Source organism: Amblyraja radiata, chromosome 7, assembly GCF_010909765.2.
Source record: "Amblyraja radiata isolate CabotCenter1 chromosome 7, sAmbRad1.1.pri, whole genome shotgun sequence".
Classification (NCBI taxonomy): Eukaryota; Metazoa; Chordata; class Chondrichthyes; order Rajiformes; family Rajidae; genus Amblyraja; species Amblyraja radiata.
The window spans coordinates 85,124,435-85,141,796 of record NC_045962.1 but is presented as its reverse complement, the minus strand read 5'-3'; the positions used below and the strand labels follow the sequence as shown (position 1 = coordinate 85,141,796).

At 45.3% G+C, this 17,362-nt stretch overlaps 1 protein-coding gene across 1 annotated transcript in view; it reads right to left on the bottom strand.

Annotated features, from left to right (window-relative positions):
• Positions 1–10,586, bottom strand: part of wnt10a (Wnt family member 10A) — a gene marked incomplete at its 5' end in the record, with an annotated part of 49,009 nt that extends 38,423 nt beyond the window's left edge. The window contains one exon of the mRNA XM_033023513.1: positions 10,206–10,586. Coding sequence (XP_032879404.1) covers positions 10,206–10,586 — 381 coding nt within the window. The remainder of the gene's footprint in view (positions 1–10,205) is intronic.
• Between the last annotated feature and the right edge of the window lie 6,776 nt (positions 10,587–17,362).

Sequence of the window (17,362 nt, the reverse complement as noted above, 5' to 3'; positions counted from 1 at the left end):
GTAGTTGAGGCCAGTTCATTGGCTATATTTAAGACGGAGTTAGATGTGGCCCTTGTGGCTAAAGGGATCAGGGGGTATGGAGAGAAGGCAGGTACAGGATACTGAGTTGGATGACCAGCCATGATCATATTAAATGGCGGTGCAGGCTAGAAGGGCCGAATGGCCTACTCCTGCACCTATTTTCTACGTTTCTATGTTTCTATGTGAATTGTCTTTTGCTTGTTTGTTTCTGGGAGAGGGTATTTGTGAAGAAGTTTAAAAAAAAAATGTTTTAAATTTTAAATTAAAATAAAATCTCTCTTGCAGACACTACGGAAATGATGCCTATTTGATCCTTGCCGCTCCTTACCACATCAGACACGGCGGTAAGAAATGTTTCACCTCATTACAAAGTGCTATTCCAGGGTTGTCCTGATTACTCAGCAGCTCGGAATACATAGCGTTTTTTCATGTACAGGTATTGTCTTACTGCTGACTGGATAGCACGCAACAATTGACAATAGACAATAGGTGCAGGAGTAGGCCATTCGGCTCTTCGAGCCAGCACCGCCATTCAGTGTGATCATGGCTGATCATCCCCAATCAGTACCCCGTTCCTGCCTTCTCCCCTGGCTCCGCCATCTTTAAGAGGCCAATCTAACTCTCTCTTGAAAGTATCCAGAGAACCGGCCTCCACCGCACTCTGAGGCAGAGAATTCCACAGACTCACAACTCTCTGTGAGAAAAAGTGTTTCCTTGTCTCCGTTCTAAATGGGCTTACCCCTTATTTTTAAACTGTGTGGCCCCTGGTTATGGACTCCCCCAACATCGGGAACATGTTTCTTACCTCTAGCGTGTCCAAACCTTTAACAATCATATATGTTTTAATAAGAAACCCTCTCATCCTTCTAAACTCCAGAGTGTACAAGCCCAGCCGCTCCATTCTCTCAGCATATGGCTGATGCCTTATTCTTAAACTGTAGCCCCTGGTCCTGGGCTCCCCCAACATCGGGAAACACTGTACCTCGGTAATAAACTAAACTGAATTCGTACAAACTCTTGGACAGACACAAAAAGCTGGAGTAACTCAGCGGGACTGGCAGCATCTCTGGAGAGAAGGAATGGGTGGCGGTTCGGGTCGAGACCCTTCTTCAGATTGAGAGTCAGGGGAGAGGGAAACAAGGGATATGGACGGTGATATAGACAGAGATATATAAAGCAAATGAAAGAAAGATATGCAAAAAAGTAACGGTGATAAAGGAGACAGGCCATTGTAAAGCCCCCTCCATAATGTTTGGGACAAAGACCCATCATTTATTTATTTGACTCTGTACTCCACAATTTGAGATTTGTAATAGAAAAAAAATCCCATGTGGTTAAAGTGCACATTGTCAGATTTTAATAAAGCCATTTTTATACATTTTGGTGTCACCATGTAGAAATTACAGCAGTGTTTATACATACTCCTCCCCTATTTCAGGACAGCATAATGTTTGGGACACAGCAATGTGATGTAAATTAGAGTAGTCATGTTTAGTATTTTGTTGCATATCCTTTGCATGCAATGACTGCTTGAAGTCTGCGATTCATGGACATCACCAGTTGCTGGGTGTCTTCTCTGGTGATGATCTGCCAGGTCTGTATTTGCAGCCATCTTTAGCTTTTGCTTGTTTTGGGGGCTAGTCCCCTTCAGTTTTCTCTTCAGCATATAAAAGGCATGCTCAATTGGATTCAGATCGGGTGATTGACTTGGCCACTCAAGGATTGACCATTTTTTAGCTTTGAAGAACTCCTTTGTTGCTTTAGCAGTATGTTTGGGATCATTGTTTCAGTACCTGCAGAAGTATGTAATTCGAAAAAGCACAGGAACTTATCAGCTCCACTCCGAGGACTTGTTATTACTAACTGTACCTAAAGTCCGTAATGAACTGGGGAAAAGGGCATTTAGTTATGCTGCTTCCTTCGCATGGAACCAGCTGCAGAATGAACTGAAACTTAAGGAGCTGGTTTCTCTAAACAGATTTAAATCCCTTCTTAATGATGTTGAAGCGGGCTCTTCTCTGTACATGTGTATCAACATTGAATTCTCCCAATTTGGCTAGCCCGTGCTGTCTCCTCCCCTTCCTTCACCCTCTAGCTGTCTCCTCCCACCCTCCCATCCGCCCGCCCTCGGGCTCCTCCTCCTCCTCCCTTTGTCCTTCTTTCTTTCCCCACCCCCTATCAGTCTGAAGAAGGGTTTCGGCCCGAAACGTCGCCTATTTCCTTCGCTCCATAGATGCTGCTGCACCCGCTGAGTTTCCCCAGCAATTTTGTGTACCTTCTTCTCTGTACATGCTTTGTTTGATGATGTTCTGACTGTGACTCTATTTATATGTTCTCTGTTGTTTTTAAATTATTGTCTGTAACTGTGGAACTGTGCTGCTCCCTGTCTTGGCCAGGACTCTCTTGTAAAAGAGATTTTTTATCTCAATGAGACTTCTCCTGGTTAAATAAAGGTTAAATTAAAAAAAAATTAAAAGATTGTCTTGCTGTAGAATGAACCGCCGGCCAATGAGTTTTGCTGCATTTATTTGAACTTGAGCAGATAGGATGTGTCTATACACTTCAGAATTCATCATGCTACTACCATCAGCAGTTGTATCATCAATGAAGATAAGTGAGCCAGTACCTTCAACAGCCATACATGCCCAGGCCATAACACCCCCACCACCGTGTTTCACAGATGAACTGGCATGCTTTGGATCTTGGGCAGTTCCTTCTCTCCTCCATACTTTGCTCTTGCCAACACTCTGATATAAGTTAATCTTCGTCTCATCTGCCCACGAGACCTTTTACCAGAACTGGGGTTGCTCTTTTAAGTACTTCTTGGCAAACTGTAACCCGGCCATCCTATTTTTGCAGCTAACCAGTGGTATAAACACAGCTGTAATTTCTATATGGTGAAACCAAAATGTATAAAAATGGCCTTTAATAAAATCTGACAATGTGCACTTTAACCACATAAGAACTGGTCGTTGACCAGGAGGAAGAGGAGAGAGGAACCTGCTCCCTTATACATCAAAGGAGACACGGTGGAGAGAGTCACTGGCTTTAAGTTCCTGGGAATAAACATCTCCCAGGACCCCAAATGGCAAATGAACACCGTCACTCTCGTGAAGAAGTCTCATCAGCGGCTGTGTTTCCTGAGGTGTCTGCGGAGAGCTAACGTCTCACAGACGCTGCTGCTGTCCTTCTATCGATGCGCCGTGGAAAGTATCCTCTCCTATGGAATCCTGGTGTGGTTTGCCAGCTGTACTGTGGCTGAGAGGAGGGCGCTGCAGGGAATTATAAAAACTGCGCAGCGCATTACAAACGCTAACCTGCCCTCCTTGGATGATATATATAGGGCCCGATGCTTGCGCAGGGCCATAAATATCAAGCAGGACACATCCCACCCTGCCAACCACCTTTTCACTCTGCTACCCTCTGGGAGGCGATACAGGTCTCTGAAGGCTGGCACCGGTAGACTAAAAAATAGTTTCTAACCATGTGCCATAAAAGAGCTTAATTGGACAGGCTAGATGCAGGAAGATTGTTCCCGATGTTGGGGAAGTCCAGGACAAGGGGTCACAGCTTAAGGATAAGGGGGAAATCCTTTAGGACCGAGATGAGAAGAAACTTTTTCACACAGAGAGTGGTGAATCTCTGGAACTCTCTGCCACAGAGGGTAGTTGAGGCCAGTTCATTGGCTATATTTAAGAGGGCGTTAGATGTGGCCCTTGTGGCTAAAGGGATCAGGGGGTATGGAGAGAAGGCAGGTACGGGATACTGAGTTGGATGATCAGCCATGATCATATTGAATGGCGGTGCAGGCTCGAAGGGCCGAATGGCCTACTCCTGCACCTATTTTCTATGTATCTATGTATCTATGTAATTCCAACAGAGAACACTGGGGAAGCAAAATGTAATTCCAAGAAATGCCGCCAAATTCTTTTTAATTCTTTTTAAATGCTCATTTATTATTTTACTAATAAGTCTACATATGTGTCAATGGTTGTCGAGCTTGTATTTTTTTTTTTTTTTTTTTTTTTTTTTTTTTAACCGGAGGAGATGTAATGGAATTTTGTTGCACAGTATTGTGCAATGACAATAAACGTATTCATTCATTCATTCATGTGATTTTTTTCAATTACAAATCTCAAATTGTGGAGTATAGAGGCAATATTTATAAATAAATCAGTCTGAAGAAGGGTTTCGGCCTGAAACGTTGCCTATTTCCTCCGCTCCATAGATGCTGCTGCACCCGCTGAGTTTCTCCAGCATTTTTGTCTACCTTCGATTTTCCAGCATCTGCAGTTCCTTCTTAAACAAATAAGTCAATGATGGGTCTTTGTCCCAAACATTATGGAGGGCACTGTAGTTGTAGCTAAAGTTGTACAGCAGAACAGTGGCACGGACATTATTGGATTTTATCTTGCACTCAACTTTATTCATGTTATTCCCTTCATCATGTATCTGTACACTGTGGATGGCTTGATTATAATCATGAAGAGTCTCTCCGCTGACTGGTGAACAACTAAAGCTTGTCACTCCACTTGGTAGATGTGGGGATACTGTGGATAGGGTGAGCTGGGAGTCCACATCTCTGAGGATCTGACATGGACATCACACGCTGCAGCACTCGTGAGTAAGGCAAGGCAGCGCCTTTACCACCTCAGGCAATTGAGGAAATTCAGAGTGTCTCCGAGGATCCTCCAGTGCTTCTACTCAACAGCTGTGGGAAGCATCTTGTCCTGAAATATTACAATCTGGTTTGGGAAACTGCTCTGCCCAGGACAAGAAGGCTCTGCAGAGAGTAGTGCGTTCGGCCGAACGCATTATGGGAACTTCACTCGCCCCCCTGCAGGAACTATACATCAGGAGGTGCAACTCCAGAGCCAATAAGATCATGGGAGACCCCTTCCACCCCTGCAACGGACTGTTCCAGCTGCTACGGTCAGGCAAACGCCTCCGTTGCCATGCTGTGAGAACGGAGAGGTTGAGAAGGAGTTTCTTCCCAGAGGCCATTAGGGCTGTAAACTCCTATCTCACCAGGGACTAACTTTAATGAACCACTCTACTACTTTTTTTAAATTGCTGTTTTTTTCCCTTTTTCCTTCCACCCACAATATTTAATATGTAAAAAAATATGTGATTCTGTTACATTCTGTTTATAGTTTGTTTGGTTGTTTGTTTGTTTGTCTTCTTGCACAAAGTCCGTGAGCATTGCCACTTTTCATTTCACTGCACATCTCGTATGTGTATGTGACGAATAAACCTGACTTGACTTGAATCAACGAAACTATACTACACCGAACATAATTACAATCAAGCCATCCTCAGTACACAGGTAAAGGATAAACGGTCCAACGTTTGGTGGTGCAGCTGGTAGAGTTGCTGCCTCACAGCACCATAGATCCGGGTTCGAACGTCAGGTGCTGTCTCTGTGTGGAGTTTGCACGTCCTCCCCGGGACCGCGTGGGTTTCCTCCGGGGGCTCCGGTTCCCTCCCACACCCCAAAGACGTGCAGGTGATACAGGCAGTTTTTGATATAACCATATAACAATTACAGCACGGAAACAGGCCATCTCGGCCCTTCTAGTCCGTGCCGAACACTTACTCTCACCTAGTCCCATCTACCTGCACTCAGACCATAACCCTCCATTCCTTTCCCGTCCATATACCTATCCAATTTATTTTTAAATGATAAAATCGAAACCTGCCTCCACCATTTCCACTGGAAGCTCATTCCACACAGCTACCCCTCTCTGAGTAAAGAAGTTCCCCCTCATGTTACCCCTAAACTTTTGTCCCTTAATTCTCAAATCATGTCCTCTTGTTTGAAACTTCCCTACTCTCAATGGAAAAAGCTAATCCACGTCAACTCTGCCTATCCCTCTCATCATTTTAAAGACCTCTATCAAGTCCCCCCTTAACCTTCTGCGCTCCATAGAATAAAGACCCATCTTGTTCAACCTTTCTCTGTAACTTAGGTGCTGAAACCCAGGGAACATTCTAGTAAATCTCCTCTGTACTCTCTCTATTTTGTTGACATCTTTGATATGAACAATATACTACTTTGTATGTAGATTTTGTTTTTTTGAATAGAGGATTTGTAAAGAAAAAAATAAAAATGAAAGGAAAGAAAAAGAGCAGGTTTGCAGGTTAATTGGCCCTCTGTGAGTTGTCCCCTAGTGTGTAAAGAATGCATGAGAAAATGGGATAAAAGTGGGAAGCAGGTTTGGATGACTTTATCCTGTATTTGTACATTGTCAATGAGTGGTGAATCTGTGGAACTCTCTGCCACAAAAGGTAGTTGAGGCCAGTTCATTGGCTATATTTAAGAGGGAGTTAAATGTGGCCACAAGGGCCACATCTAACTCCCTCTTAAATATAGCCAATCTATATAGCAATCTATCTATCTCTGCCATAAAAATATCCACTGACTTTTCCTCCACAGCCTTCTGTGTGGCAAAGAATTCCACAGATTCACCACCCTCTGACAAAAGAAATTCCTCCTCATCTCCTTCCTAAAAGGACGTCCTTTAATTCGGAGGCTACGTACGACCTCTAATCCTAGACCCTCCCACTAGTGGAAACACCCTCCGCACATCCACTCTATCCAAGCCTTTCATTATTCTGTACACTTCAATGAGGTCATCCTTCTAAACTCCAGCGAGTACAAGCCCAATGCCATCAAAACGCACATCATAGGTCAAACTTCTCATTCCTGGGATCATTCTTGTAAATCTCCTCTCTCCAGGGCTAGCACATCCTTCCTCAGATATGGTGCCCAAAATATGCAAATGTGAAATCTTAATCGCTGAGACACATGCGGTGGTGAAATCCAGTTACAGCACGCGGTACTCCAGGTCTAGGAAAGATTGGGTTTACACAGAGAGTGTTCAGTCAATGGTCTGAAGGTTGGTCCCATAGAAACATAGAAAATAGGTGCAGGTCATTCGGCCCTTCGAGCCAGCACCGCCATTCATTGTGATCATGGCTGATCGCCCCCTATCAATAACCCATGCCTGCCTTCTCCCCATATCCCTTGACTCCACTAGCCCCTAGAGCTCTATCTAACTCTCTCTTAAATCCATCCAGTGATTTGGCCTCCACTGCCCTCTGTGGCAGGGAATTCCATAAATTCACAACTCTCTGGGTGAAAACGTTTTTTCTCACCTCAGTCTTAAATTACCTCCCCTTTATTCTAAGACTGTGTGACCCCTGGTTCTGGACTCGCCCAACATTGGGAACATTTTTCCTGCATCTAGCTTGTCCAGTCCATTTATAATTTTATATGTTTCTATAAGATCCACCCCCTCATCCTTCTAAACTCCAGTGAATACAAGCCCAATCTTTTCAATCTTTCCTCATGTGACAGTCCCGCCATCCCAGGGATCAATCTCGTGAACCTACGCTGCACTGCCTCAATCACAAGGATGTCCTTCCTCAAATTAGGAGACCGAAACTGTACACAATACTCCAGATGTGGTCTCACCAGAGCCCTACACAACTGCAGAAGAATCCCAACCCGAGATGTCACCCATCCTTTTGTCACCGGCGATGTTGCCGGACCCACCGAGTTACCCCAGCATTTTGTGTCTCTCTTGAATGATCAGTCAAGTTGTCCACATTGCTCTTCAAAGGACCACTGGGCTTGTCACTGCATGTCATGTTGTCACTTGCGGGCGGAGCTCCAAGGCAAATTCCTTGTATGTGAATATTTGCTAATAAATTTATTCATTCATTCATTCATTCATTCATTCATTCATTCATTCATTCAAAGACTAGTTCCCGGAAACTGCCACTGAACCATGCGATGTTGATACAGGACACGCCAACATTGTTGATAGCCTCTCACTATCCTCGTCAATTCCACAAGACCGTGAGATCCACCAAGTAATACTGGCACGTGGCAAAGAGCTTAGAAACATAGAAACACAGAAAATAGGTGCAGGAGTAGGCCATTCGGCCCTTCGAGCCTGCACCGTCATTCAATATGATCATGGCTGATCATCCAACTCAGTATCCTGTACCTGCCTTCTCTCCATACCCCCTGATCCCTTTAGCCACAAGGGCCACATCTAACTCCCTCTTAAATATAGCCAATGAATTGTGGCCTCAACTACCTTCTGTGGCAGAGAATTCCACAGATTCACCACTCTCTGTGTGAAAAATGTTTTTCTCATCTCAGTCCCAAAAGATTTCCCCCTTATCCTTAAACTGTGACCCCTTGTTCTGGTGTTTATTAAGATCACAAGATCATAAGAGATAGGAGAAAAGTAGGCTATTCGGCCCATCAAGTTTCATATAGGTTCAAGGTGAGGGGGGGAAAAGATTTAATGGGAATCCGAGGCGTAACTTTTTCACACAAAGGGTGGTGGGTGTATGGAACGGGCTGCCAGAGGAGGTAGTTGAGGCTGGGACTACCCCAGCCTCAACTGTTTAAGAAGCAGTTGGACAGGTACATGGATAGGACAGGTTTGGAGGGATATGGACCAGCGCAGGCAGGTGGGACATGTTGGCTGGTGTGGGCAAGTTGGGCCGAAGGACCTGTTTCCACACTGTATCACTCTATGACTAAGTCTATTCAGTCATGGCTGATCTATCTCTCCCTCCAACCCCATGTTCCTGCCTTCTCCCCATAACCACCGACACCCGTACTAATCAAGAATCCATCTATCTCTGCTTTAAAAATATCCATTGACTTGGCCTCCACAGCCGTCTGTGGCAATGAATTCCATAGATTCACCACCCTCTGACTAAAAATGTTCTTATTAAAGGTTTAATGCTGAGAGAATGGAGCGGCTGGGCTTGTGTACTCTGGAGTTTAGAAGGATGAGATGGAATCTTACTGAAACATATAAGATTATTAAGGGTTTGGACACGCTAGAGGCAGGAAACATGTTCCCGATGTTGGGGGAGTCCAGAACCGGGGCCACAGTTTAAGAATAAGGGGTAAGCCCATTTAGAACGGAGATGAGGAAACACTTTTTCTCACGGAGAGTTCTGAGTCTGTGGAATTCTCTGCCTCAGAGGGCGGTGGAGGCCGGTTCTCTGGATCTCTTTCAAGAGAGAGCTTGATAGGGCTCTTAAAGATAGCGGAGTCAGGGGACATGGGGAGAAGGCAGGAACGGGGAACTGATTGTGGATGATCAGCCATGATCACATTGAATGGCGGTGCTGGCTCGAAGGGCCGAATGGCCTACTCCTGCACCTATGTCCTCCGGTCCTCGATTCTGGGCCAGAGACTCTGTGCATTGTTCCCGATGTTAGGGAAGTCCAGAACAAGGGGTCACACAGTTTAAGGATAAGGGGGAAGTCTTTTAGGACCGAGATGAGAAAAACATTTTTCACACAGAGAGTGGTGAATCTGTGGAATTCTCTGCCATAGAAGGTAGTTGAGGCCAATTCATCGGCTATATTTAAGAGGGAGTTAGATGTGGCCCTTGTGGCGAAAGGGATCAGGGGGTATGGAGAGAAGGCAGGTACAGGATACTGAGTTGGATGATCAGCCATGATCATAATGAATGGCGGTGCAGGCTCGAAAGGCCGAATGGCCTACTCCTGCACCTATTTTCTATGTTTCTATGTGTTTAAGTAGGAAGTGCAGATGCTGGAAAATCGAAGGTAGACAAAAAAGCTGGAGAAACTCAGCGGGTGCAGCAGCATCTATGGAGCAAAGGTAAATAGGCAACGTTTCGGGCCGAAACCCTTCTTCAGACGGCCCGAAACGTTGCCTATTTCCTTCGCTCCATAGATGCTGCTGCACCCGCTGAGTTTCTCCAGCATTTTTGTGTACCTTCTATGTTTCTATGTTTCTATCCAAACTATTAATTTCATCATTTTAGACATCTCCAGAAGACCACCCCCCCTCCCCTCCCCTCCCCACCCCTCCCTCTCATCGTCCTGAGCTCCAAGGTATGGAGTCCCAGTCTGCTCAACCTCTTCACCCCAAACCTCAGGGGAGAGATAAGACTTTGCCTTCCATCACAGCGAGGATGAGATGCGCTGTGATGGATGTTTATGTCAATTGTGTTGTGTCTTGGTTCTTTTTCATGTGTGTATGACTGCAGAAACCACATTTCGTTTGAACCTCAATGAGGTTGAAATGACAACAAATAATTTGTATTGTATTGTATTGTACTCTGTCCTCTGGCCCTCGATCCCCCCCTGCTCTGTTGAAGAGTAGTAGCAGCGCTCACCTGCCTTCCGACCCTGTTGTTGTGGAGCCTCATGCGCGAGTGGATGTCCTTGTAGGTTTCCCGGGAGTCCAGGAAGTCCCTGGAGAACTTCTCCCCATACTCCACGTCGGGGCTGCATCCGCCCCACTCCCACGAGTCCTGCGGGCCGGGCAGGTCTCCGGGCAGCGGCTCCATCACCCCGTGCACCATTCCCTTGCCCCGGTTCAGAGCTTCCAGCTGCAGGCGGTTGAGTTTCAGCCTGAACGCCTCCTCGTCTCCCCGTCGCTGCAGGTCACAGCTGCAGGCTTTCAGCTTGCCCAGGCTGCATGCGTTGGAGACGGCGTGCACCACCCCCGCAGCAGCGATGGCGTAGGCGTAGGCGCTCTCCTTGAAGCCTGCGGGGGGGGGGGGGGGTGAGAGAGACAAGCGCTGTTAGACCTTCGCTGCAGTCTCGGCTCCCATCCTTGACAAGGATTGCAATACCTTTCATGGGACAAATGTTTAGGGGCAACATGAGGGGGGACGTCTTTACTCAGAGAATGGTAGCTCTCAATTAAAATGTGGATTGTGGAAATGTCGGAGACCCTACATCTAGAAAGAATTAGACTTGTCTTAATGGACAAACAAGAACTTTTTGTTAAAATATGGGCTCCATTCATTAACTATTTGAAGGGATAGATTGGCCCAACACGAAAACCCAACTGAAGCTTGAACACAGGATTAGATGGCAAGTTATACTTTATAATCTACGAACCTATCTCCAATGACGTATTATTAGTAATTTATTCCACTTTTTCTCTTTTTTGACATTTGTAATTCTTTTTTTCTCTTTCTCTCTCTTTCTATCTATCTACATAAAAAAAACACTAGAAGCAGAAATAATCGACAATGGTAAATTTTAGTAATGTATGATTGATGTATATGAAAAGTTTTAAACTATAATATGTAACTATACTTTAACCATAATATGTTTGCTTCTAATAAAAAGATTTTAAAAAAAGAGAGTGGTAGCTGTGTGGAATGAGCTTCCAGTGGAAGTGGTGGAGGCAGGTTCGATTTTATCATTTAAAAATAAATTGGATAGGTATATGGACGGGAAAGGAATGGAGGGTTATGGCCTGAGTGCAGGTAGATGGGACTAGGTGAGAGTAAGTGTTCGGCACGGACTAGAAGGACCGAGATGGCCTGTTTCCGTGCTGTAATTGTTATATGGTTATATGATTGAATGGCGGAGACTTGATGGGCTGAATGGCCTAATTCTGCCCCTATCACCTATGGTTATATATTATATTATATTATATTAAAGCTTTATTACAGACACGGTCCATATAACACATCAAACAGAAAAACAAGAAGATACAAAAATACATTAAAAAAATTGCATATTAGCCTATAAAATATACAAGCTATTGCACCAATGCAGTCTTAGCCTAGAAGTGAATCTATAGCAACTTTTCAGAGGGCTGACTAGGGCTTCAATTATTTGGTTCTCTGACTTGTCCAGTCGACACATAAAACTAAACATCAGCTGTCTTAAGAGTGCCTCACAGGTTGGAACTCTAGTGGACACAAACAATTGACTGGCACTATGCCACCTAGGGACACAAAGCAGCAACCTCATTGCATCATTGTATGCTACCTTGAGCCTCTGCATACTCTTTTTCTTATACTTCGACCACAATTGGGCTGTATACAACGGTGTGATGTAGGTTCTGAACAGGGAACACTTCACAGAGTCAGAGCACATATAAAACTTCCTTATAAGCATGTTGGCTTGAAGATAAGTTTTACAGCGCTGTCGGTAGAGGTCTTTGTCATCCGTCCAGTCATCGGATATGACATGACCTAAGTATTTAATTTCCTCACACACAGCAAGAGGACCGTCTGACAAATAAAAGGTCGGAGAAGTTGATTCCCTGTCCTCAGCGCTACTAACTACCATTATGCGGCTTTTCTTAGCGTTGTACTTAATGTCATAATCAAGGCCATACTGAGAGCACACCTTCAGCATCTGCTGCATCCCAGCACTATATGGACAGAGCAGGACCAGGTCGTCTGCACACATAAGATGGTTAACAATAGTGTTCCCCACAAGACAGCCAGTTTTTAACCTATTTATCTGATTTTACAGTTCGGGTATATAAACATTAAATAAAATAGGAGACAAAATTCCTCCTTGCCGCACTCCGTTACTAACACAGAATGGAGCAGATACAACATTGTCCCATTTAACCTGAAACGTTTGATGGGCATACCAGAATACTAAAATTCTCACTAATAATTTAGGGGCACCTCTATCTGGCAATTTTACAAACAAGTGTTCGTGATTAATTCTATCAAATGCCTTGGACGCATCAATAAAACATAGAAATACAGATGAATTCAGGGGATTCATATTAGCTGTACAATAGTATAAAAGGCCCTGTGCCACTTTCACGACCTAATTCACAACCTTTTATACATAGAAAATAGGTGCAGGAGGAGGCCATTCGGCCCTTCGAGCCAGCACCGCCATTCATTGTGATCATGGCTGATCGTCCCCAATCAATAACACGTGCCTGCCTTCTCCCCATAGCCCTGGACGCGTGGACATTTTTCATCAGAAAAACGCCCCGACCTACTTGATGCCACGAGTACCTACGACTAGCATCACGACCTACCTACGACCTCCTACGACCTCGTGACGACCATGCTGTGAGTATGAGTCTAGGCCAAACTCGGCAGAGGTCGTGAATTAAGTCTCGAAAGTGGGACAGGCCCTTGAGACAGAACTGCAGATGCTGGAGAAATCGTAGCCAATGAACTGTGGCCTCAACTACCTTCTGTGGCAGAGAATTCCACAGATTCATCACTCTCTTTGTGAAAAATGTTTTTCTCATCTCGGTCCTAAAAGACTTCCCCCTTATCCTTAAACTGTGACCCCTTGTTCTGGACGTCCCCAACATCGGGAACAATCTTCCTGCATCTAGCCTGTCCAACCCCTTAAGAACTTTGTAAGTTTCTATAAGATCCCCCCTCAATCTTCTAAATTCTAGCGAGTACAAGCCGAGTCTATCCAGTCTTTCTACATATGAAAGTCCTGACATCCCAGGAACCAGCGATCTCCGCACACTATAATGCCCCTGTCCCACTTAGGAAACCTGAACGGAAACCTCTGGAGACTTTGCGCCCCCACCCAATGTTTCCGTGCGGTTCCCGGAGGTTGCAGGTGGTTGCCGGAGGTTGCAGGTAGTGGCAGCAGGTAGGGAGACTGACAAAAACCTCCGGGAACCTCACGGAAACCTTGGGCGGGGCACAAAGTCTCCAGAGGTTTCCGTTCAGGTTTCCTAAGTGGGACAGGGGCATAATAGTGTGCGGGGATCGCTGATTGCGGACTCGGTGGGCTGAGGGACCTGTTGCCGCGCTGTATCTCTAAAGTCCAAATATCACCCCAGGGTGAGGAGATCTGTGCAAACACCACTGGCTGTGCCACTAGTGGATGTGTAGACACTGAGAATGTGTTTGTTGGATCTTTGAACTCATTGAGTTTCAAGGCCACCAGCATATACATATATGTATATAATGGTATATGGACACACTGATCTGTTCTGTTGTCAATGCCTACTATGTTCTGTTGTGCTGAAGCAAAGCAAGAATTTCATGGTCCTATCTGGGACACATGACAATAAACTCTCTTGAACTTGAACTTGAACTTGAACTAATCAATTATGAGTCTCACTCCCTCTTCTCCCCTCTCCCATCAGCCAAGTGTGAAAATGTACACCTCCAGATTCAGGGACAATTTATTCCCAGCTGTTATCAGGCGATTGAACCATCCTACGAACAACTAGAGAGCGGTCCTGAACTACCATCCAGCCCATTGGAGACCCTCGGACTATCTTTAATCGGACTTTACCTTGCACTAAACGTTATTCCCTTTATCATGTATCTGTACACTGTGGCCGACCTGATTGTAATTAAGTGTAGGTCTTTATTCTTTGGAGCGCAAAAGGTTAAGAGGGGACTTGATAGAGGTCTTTAAAATGATGAGAGGGATAGACAGAGTTGACGTGGATAAGCTTTTCCCATTGAGAGTAGGGAAGATTCAAACAAGAGGACATGATTTGAGAATTAAGGGACAAAAGTTTAGGGGCAACATGAGGGGGAACTTCTTTACTCAGAGAGTGGTAGCTGTGTGGAATGAGCTTCCAGTGGAAGTGGTGGAGGCAGGTTCGATTTTATCATTTAAAAATAAATTGGATGGGTATATGGACGGGAAAGGAATGGAGGGTTATGGTCTGAGTGCAGGTAGATGGGACTAGGTGAGAGTAAGTGTTCGGCACGGACTAGAAGGGCCGAGATGGCCTGTTTCCGTGCTGTCATTGTTATATGGGTATATGGTTATAGTCTTTCCACTGACTGGTTAGCGCACAATGAAACAGCTTTTCACTCTACCTCGGCACACGTGACAATAATCAATCTATTCCTCGCCACTCCAGTGGCCCAGGTTTAATCCTAAACACAGGTGCTGTCTGTGTGGAGTTTGCACGTTGTCCATGTTACTGCATGGGTTTCCTCTGCATGCTCCGGCAGGAAGCCGGAGCATGCAGAGGAAACCCATACAGTAACATGGACAGCATGCAAACTCCACACAGACAGCACCTGTGCTTAGGAATAGACCTAAACCCAAAGACCTCGACGTTTTTCGGTTAATTGGTCCCTGTGGAAGTAACCCTAATAGACGGAAGTTGGAGGGTGCAGATGGATGTATGGAGCGGCACTGTGGCGCAGGCAGTGACTAGTGGGGTACCGCAAGGCTCAGTGCTGGGACCCCAGCTATTTACAATATATATTAATGATTTGGACGAGGGAATTGAATGCAACATCTCCAAGTTTGCGGATGACACGAAGCTGGGGGGCAGTGTTAGCTGTGAGGAGGATGCTAGGAGGCTGCAAGGTGACTTGGATAGGTTGGGTGAGTGGGCAAATGCATGGCAGATCCAGAATAATGTGGATAAATGTGAGGTTATCCACTTTGGTGGCAAAAACAGGAAAGTAAACTATTCCCTGAATGGTGGCCGATTAGGAAAAGGGGAGATGCAACGAGACCTGGGTGTCATGGTACACCAGTCATTGAAAGTAGGCATGCAGGTGCAGCAGGCAGTGAAGAAAGCGAATGGTATGTTAGCATTCATAGCAAAAGAATTTGAGTATAGGAGCAGGGAGGTTCTACTGCAGTTGTACAGGGGTCTTGGTGAGACCACACCTGGAGTATTGCGTACAGTTTTGGTCTCCTAGTCTGAGAAAAGACATTCTTGCCATAGAGGGAGTACAGAGAAGGTTCACCAGACTGATTCCTGGGATGTCAGGACTTTCATATGAAGAAAGACTGGATAGACTCGGCTTGTACTCGCTAGAATTTAGAAGATTGAGGGTGGATCTTGGAGAGAAGACAGGTACAGGATACTGAGTTGGATGATCAGCCATGATCATATTGAATGGCGGTGCAGGCTCGAAGGACCGAATGGCCTACTCCTGCACCTATTTTCTATGTTTCTATGTTTCTAAATTGTCCCTAGTGTGTAGGATAGAGCTAGTGTAGGGGGCGGTCACTGGTCGGCACGGACTTGGTGGGCCGAAGGGCCTGTTTCCACGCCTGTATCTCTCGTCTAACTGTAATAAGATGATAAGGTCATAGGTGGTAGGCGTAGAATTAGGCCATTCGGCCCTTCAAGTCTACTCCGCCATTCAATCATGGCTGATCTATCTCTCCATCTCAACCCCATTCTCCTGCCTTCTCTCCATACCCCCTGATCCCTTTAGCCACAAGGGCCACATCTAACTCCCTCTTAAATATAGCCAATGAACTGTGGCCTCAACTACCTTCTGTGGCAGAGAATTCCACAGATTCACCACTGTGTAAAAAATGTCTAATAAAACTCTAACGTCTAATAAAATGGGATGAATGTGGGATTAGCTTGATACCCAACACAGACTCAATGGGCTGAAGGGCCTGTCCTTGTGCTTCTTGCCCATACGTGACCTGGGTTAAAAAAATAACCCTTAGGGTTCCTCATAGAAATGATATTTAGAGTCAGTTTAAAGATGCAGCAAGCGATTTAGAAGACAAATCAAAGTTTGGTATATATTGCAACAGGAATGTTTGACTTTGGTGAGACCTGTTTAATGAAAGGACTTGCCTTGAGGCCAACGTAGCAAAGGTTCGCTAGGTTGATTTCTAGAAATGAAGGCTGAACAGGTTCCAATCTTAATATAGACACAACATGCTGGAGTAACCCAGCGGGTCAGGCAGCTTCTGTGGAGAATAGGTGGCTTTTCGGATCTTTCTTCAGGATCGTTTGAGGGGCTGTCCCACTGCGGCGACCTAATTGTCGAGTTTAGAAGAGTTTACTGGATGGACTCGGCTTGTACTCGCTAGAATTTAGAAGATTGAGGGGGGGATCTTAAAGAAACTTACAAAATTCTTAAGGGGTTGGACAGGCTAGATGCAGGAAGATTGTTCCCGATGTTGGGGAAGTCCAGAACAAGGGGTCACAGTTTGAGGATAAGGGGGAAGTCTTTTAGGACGAAGCTGGGGGGCAGTGTTAGCTGTGAGGAGGATGCTAGGAGGCTGCAAGATGACTTGGATAGGTTGGGTGAGTGGGCAAATGCATGGCAGATGCAGTATAATGTGGATAAATGTGAGGTTATCCGCTTTGGTGGCAAAAACAGGAAAGTAGACTATTATCTGAATGGTGGCCGATTAGGAAAAGGGGAGATGCAACGAGACCTGGGTGTCATGGTACACCAGTCATTGAAAGTAGGCATGCAGGTGCAGCAGACAGTGAAGAAAGCGAATGGTATGTTAGCATTCATAGCAAAAGGATTTGAGTATGCAGGGAGGTTCTACTGCAGTTGTACAGGGTCTTGGTGAGACCACACCTGGAGTATTGCGTACAGTTTTGGTCTCCTAATCTGAGGAAGGACATTCGTGCCATAGAGGGAGTACAGAGAAGGTTCACCAGACTGATTCCTGGGATGGCAGGACTTTCATATGAAGAAAGACTGGATAGACTCGGCTTGTACACACTAGAATTTAGAAGATTAAGGGGGGATCTTATAGAAACTTACAAAATTCTTAAGGGGTTGGACAGGCTAGATGCAGGAAGATTGTTCCCGATGTTGGGGAAGTCCAGAAC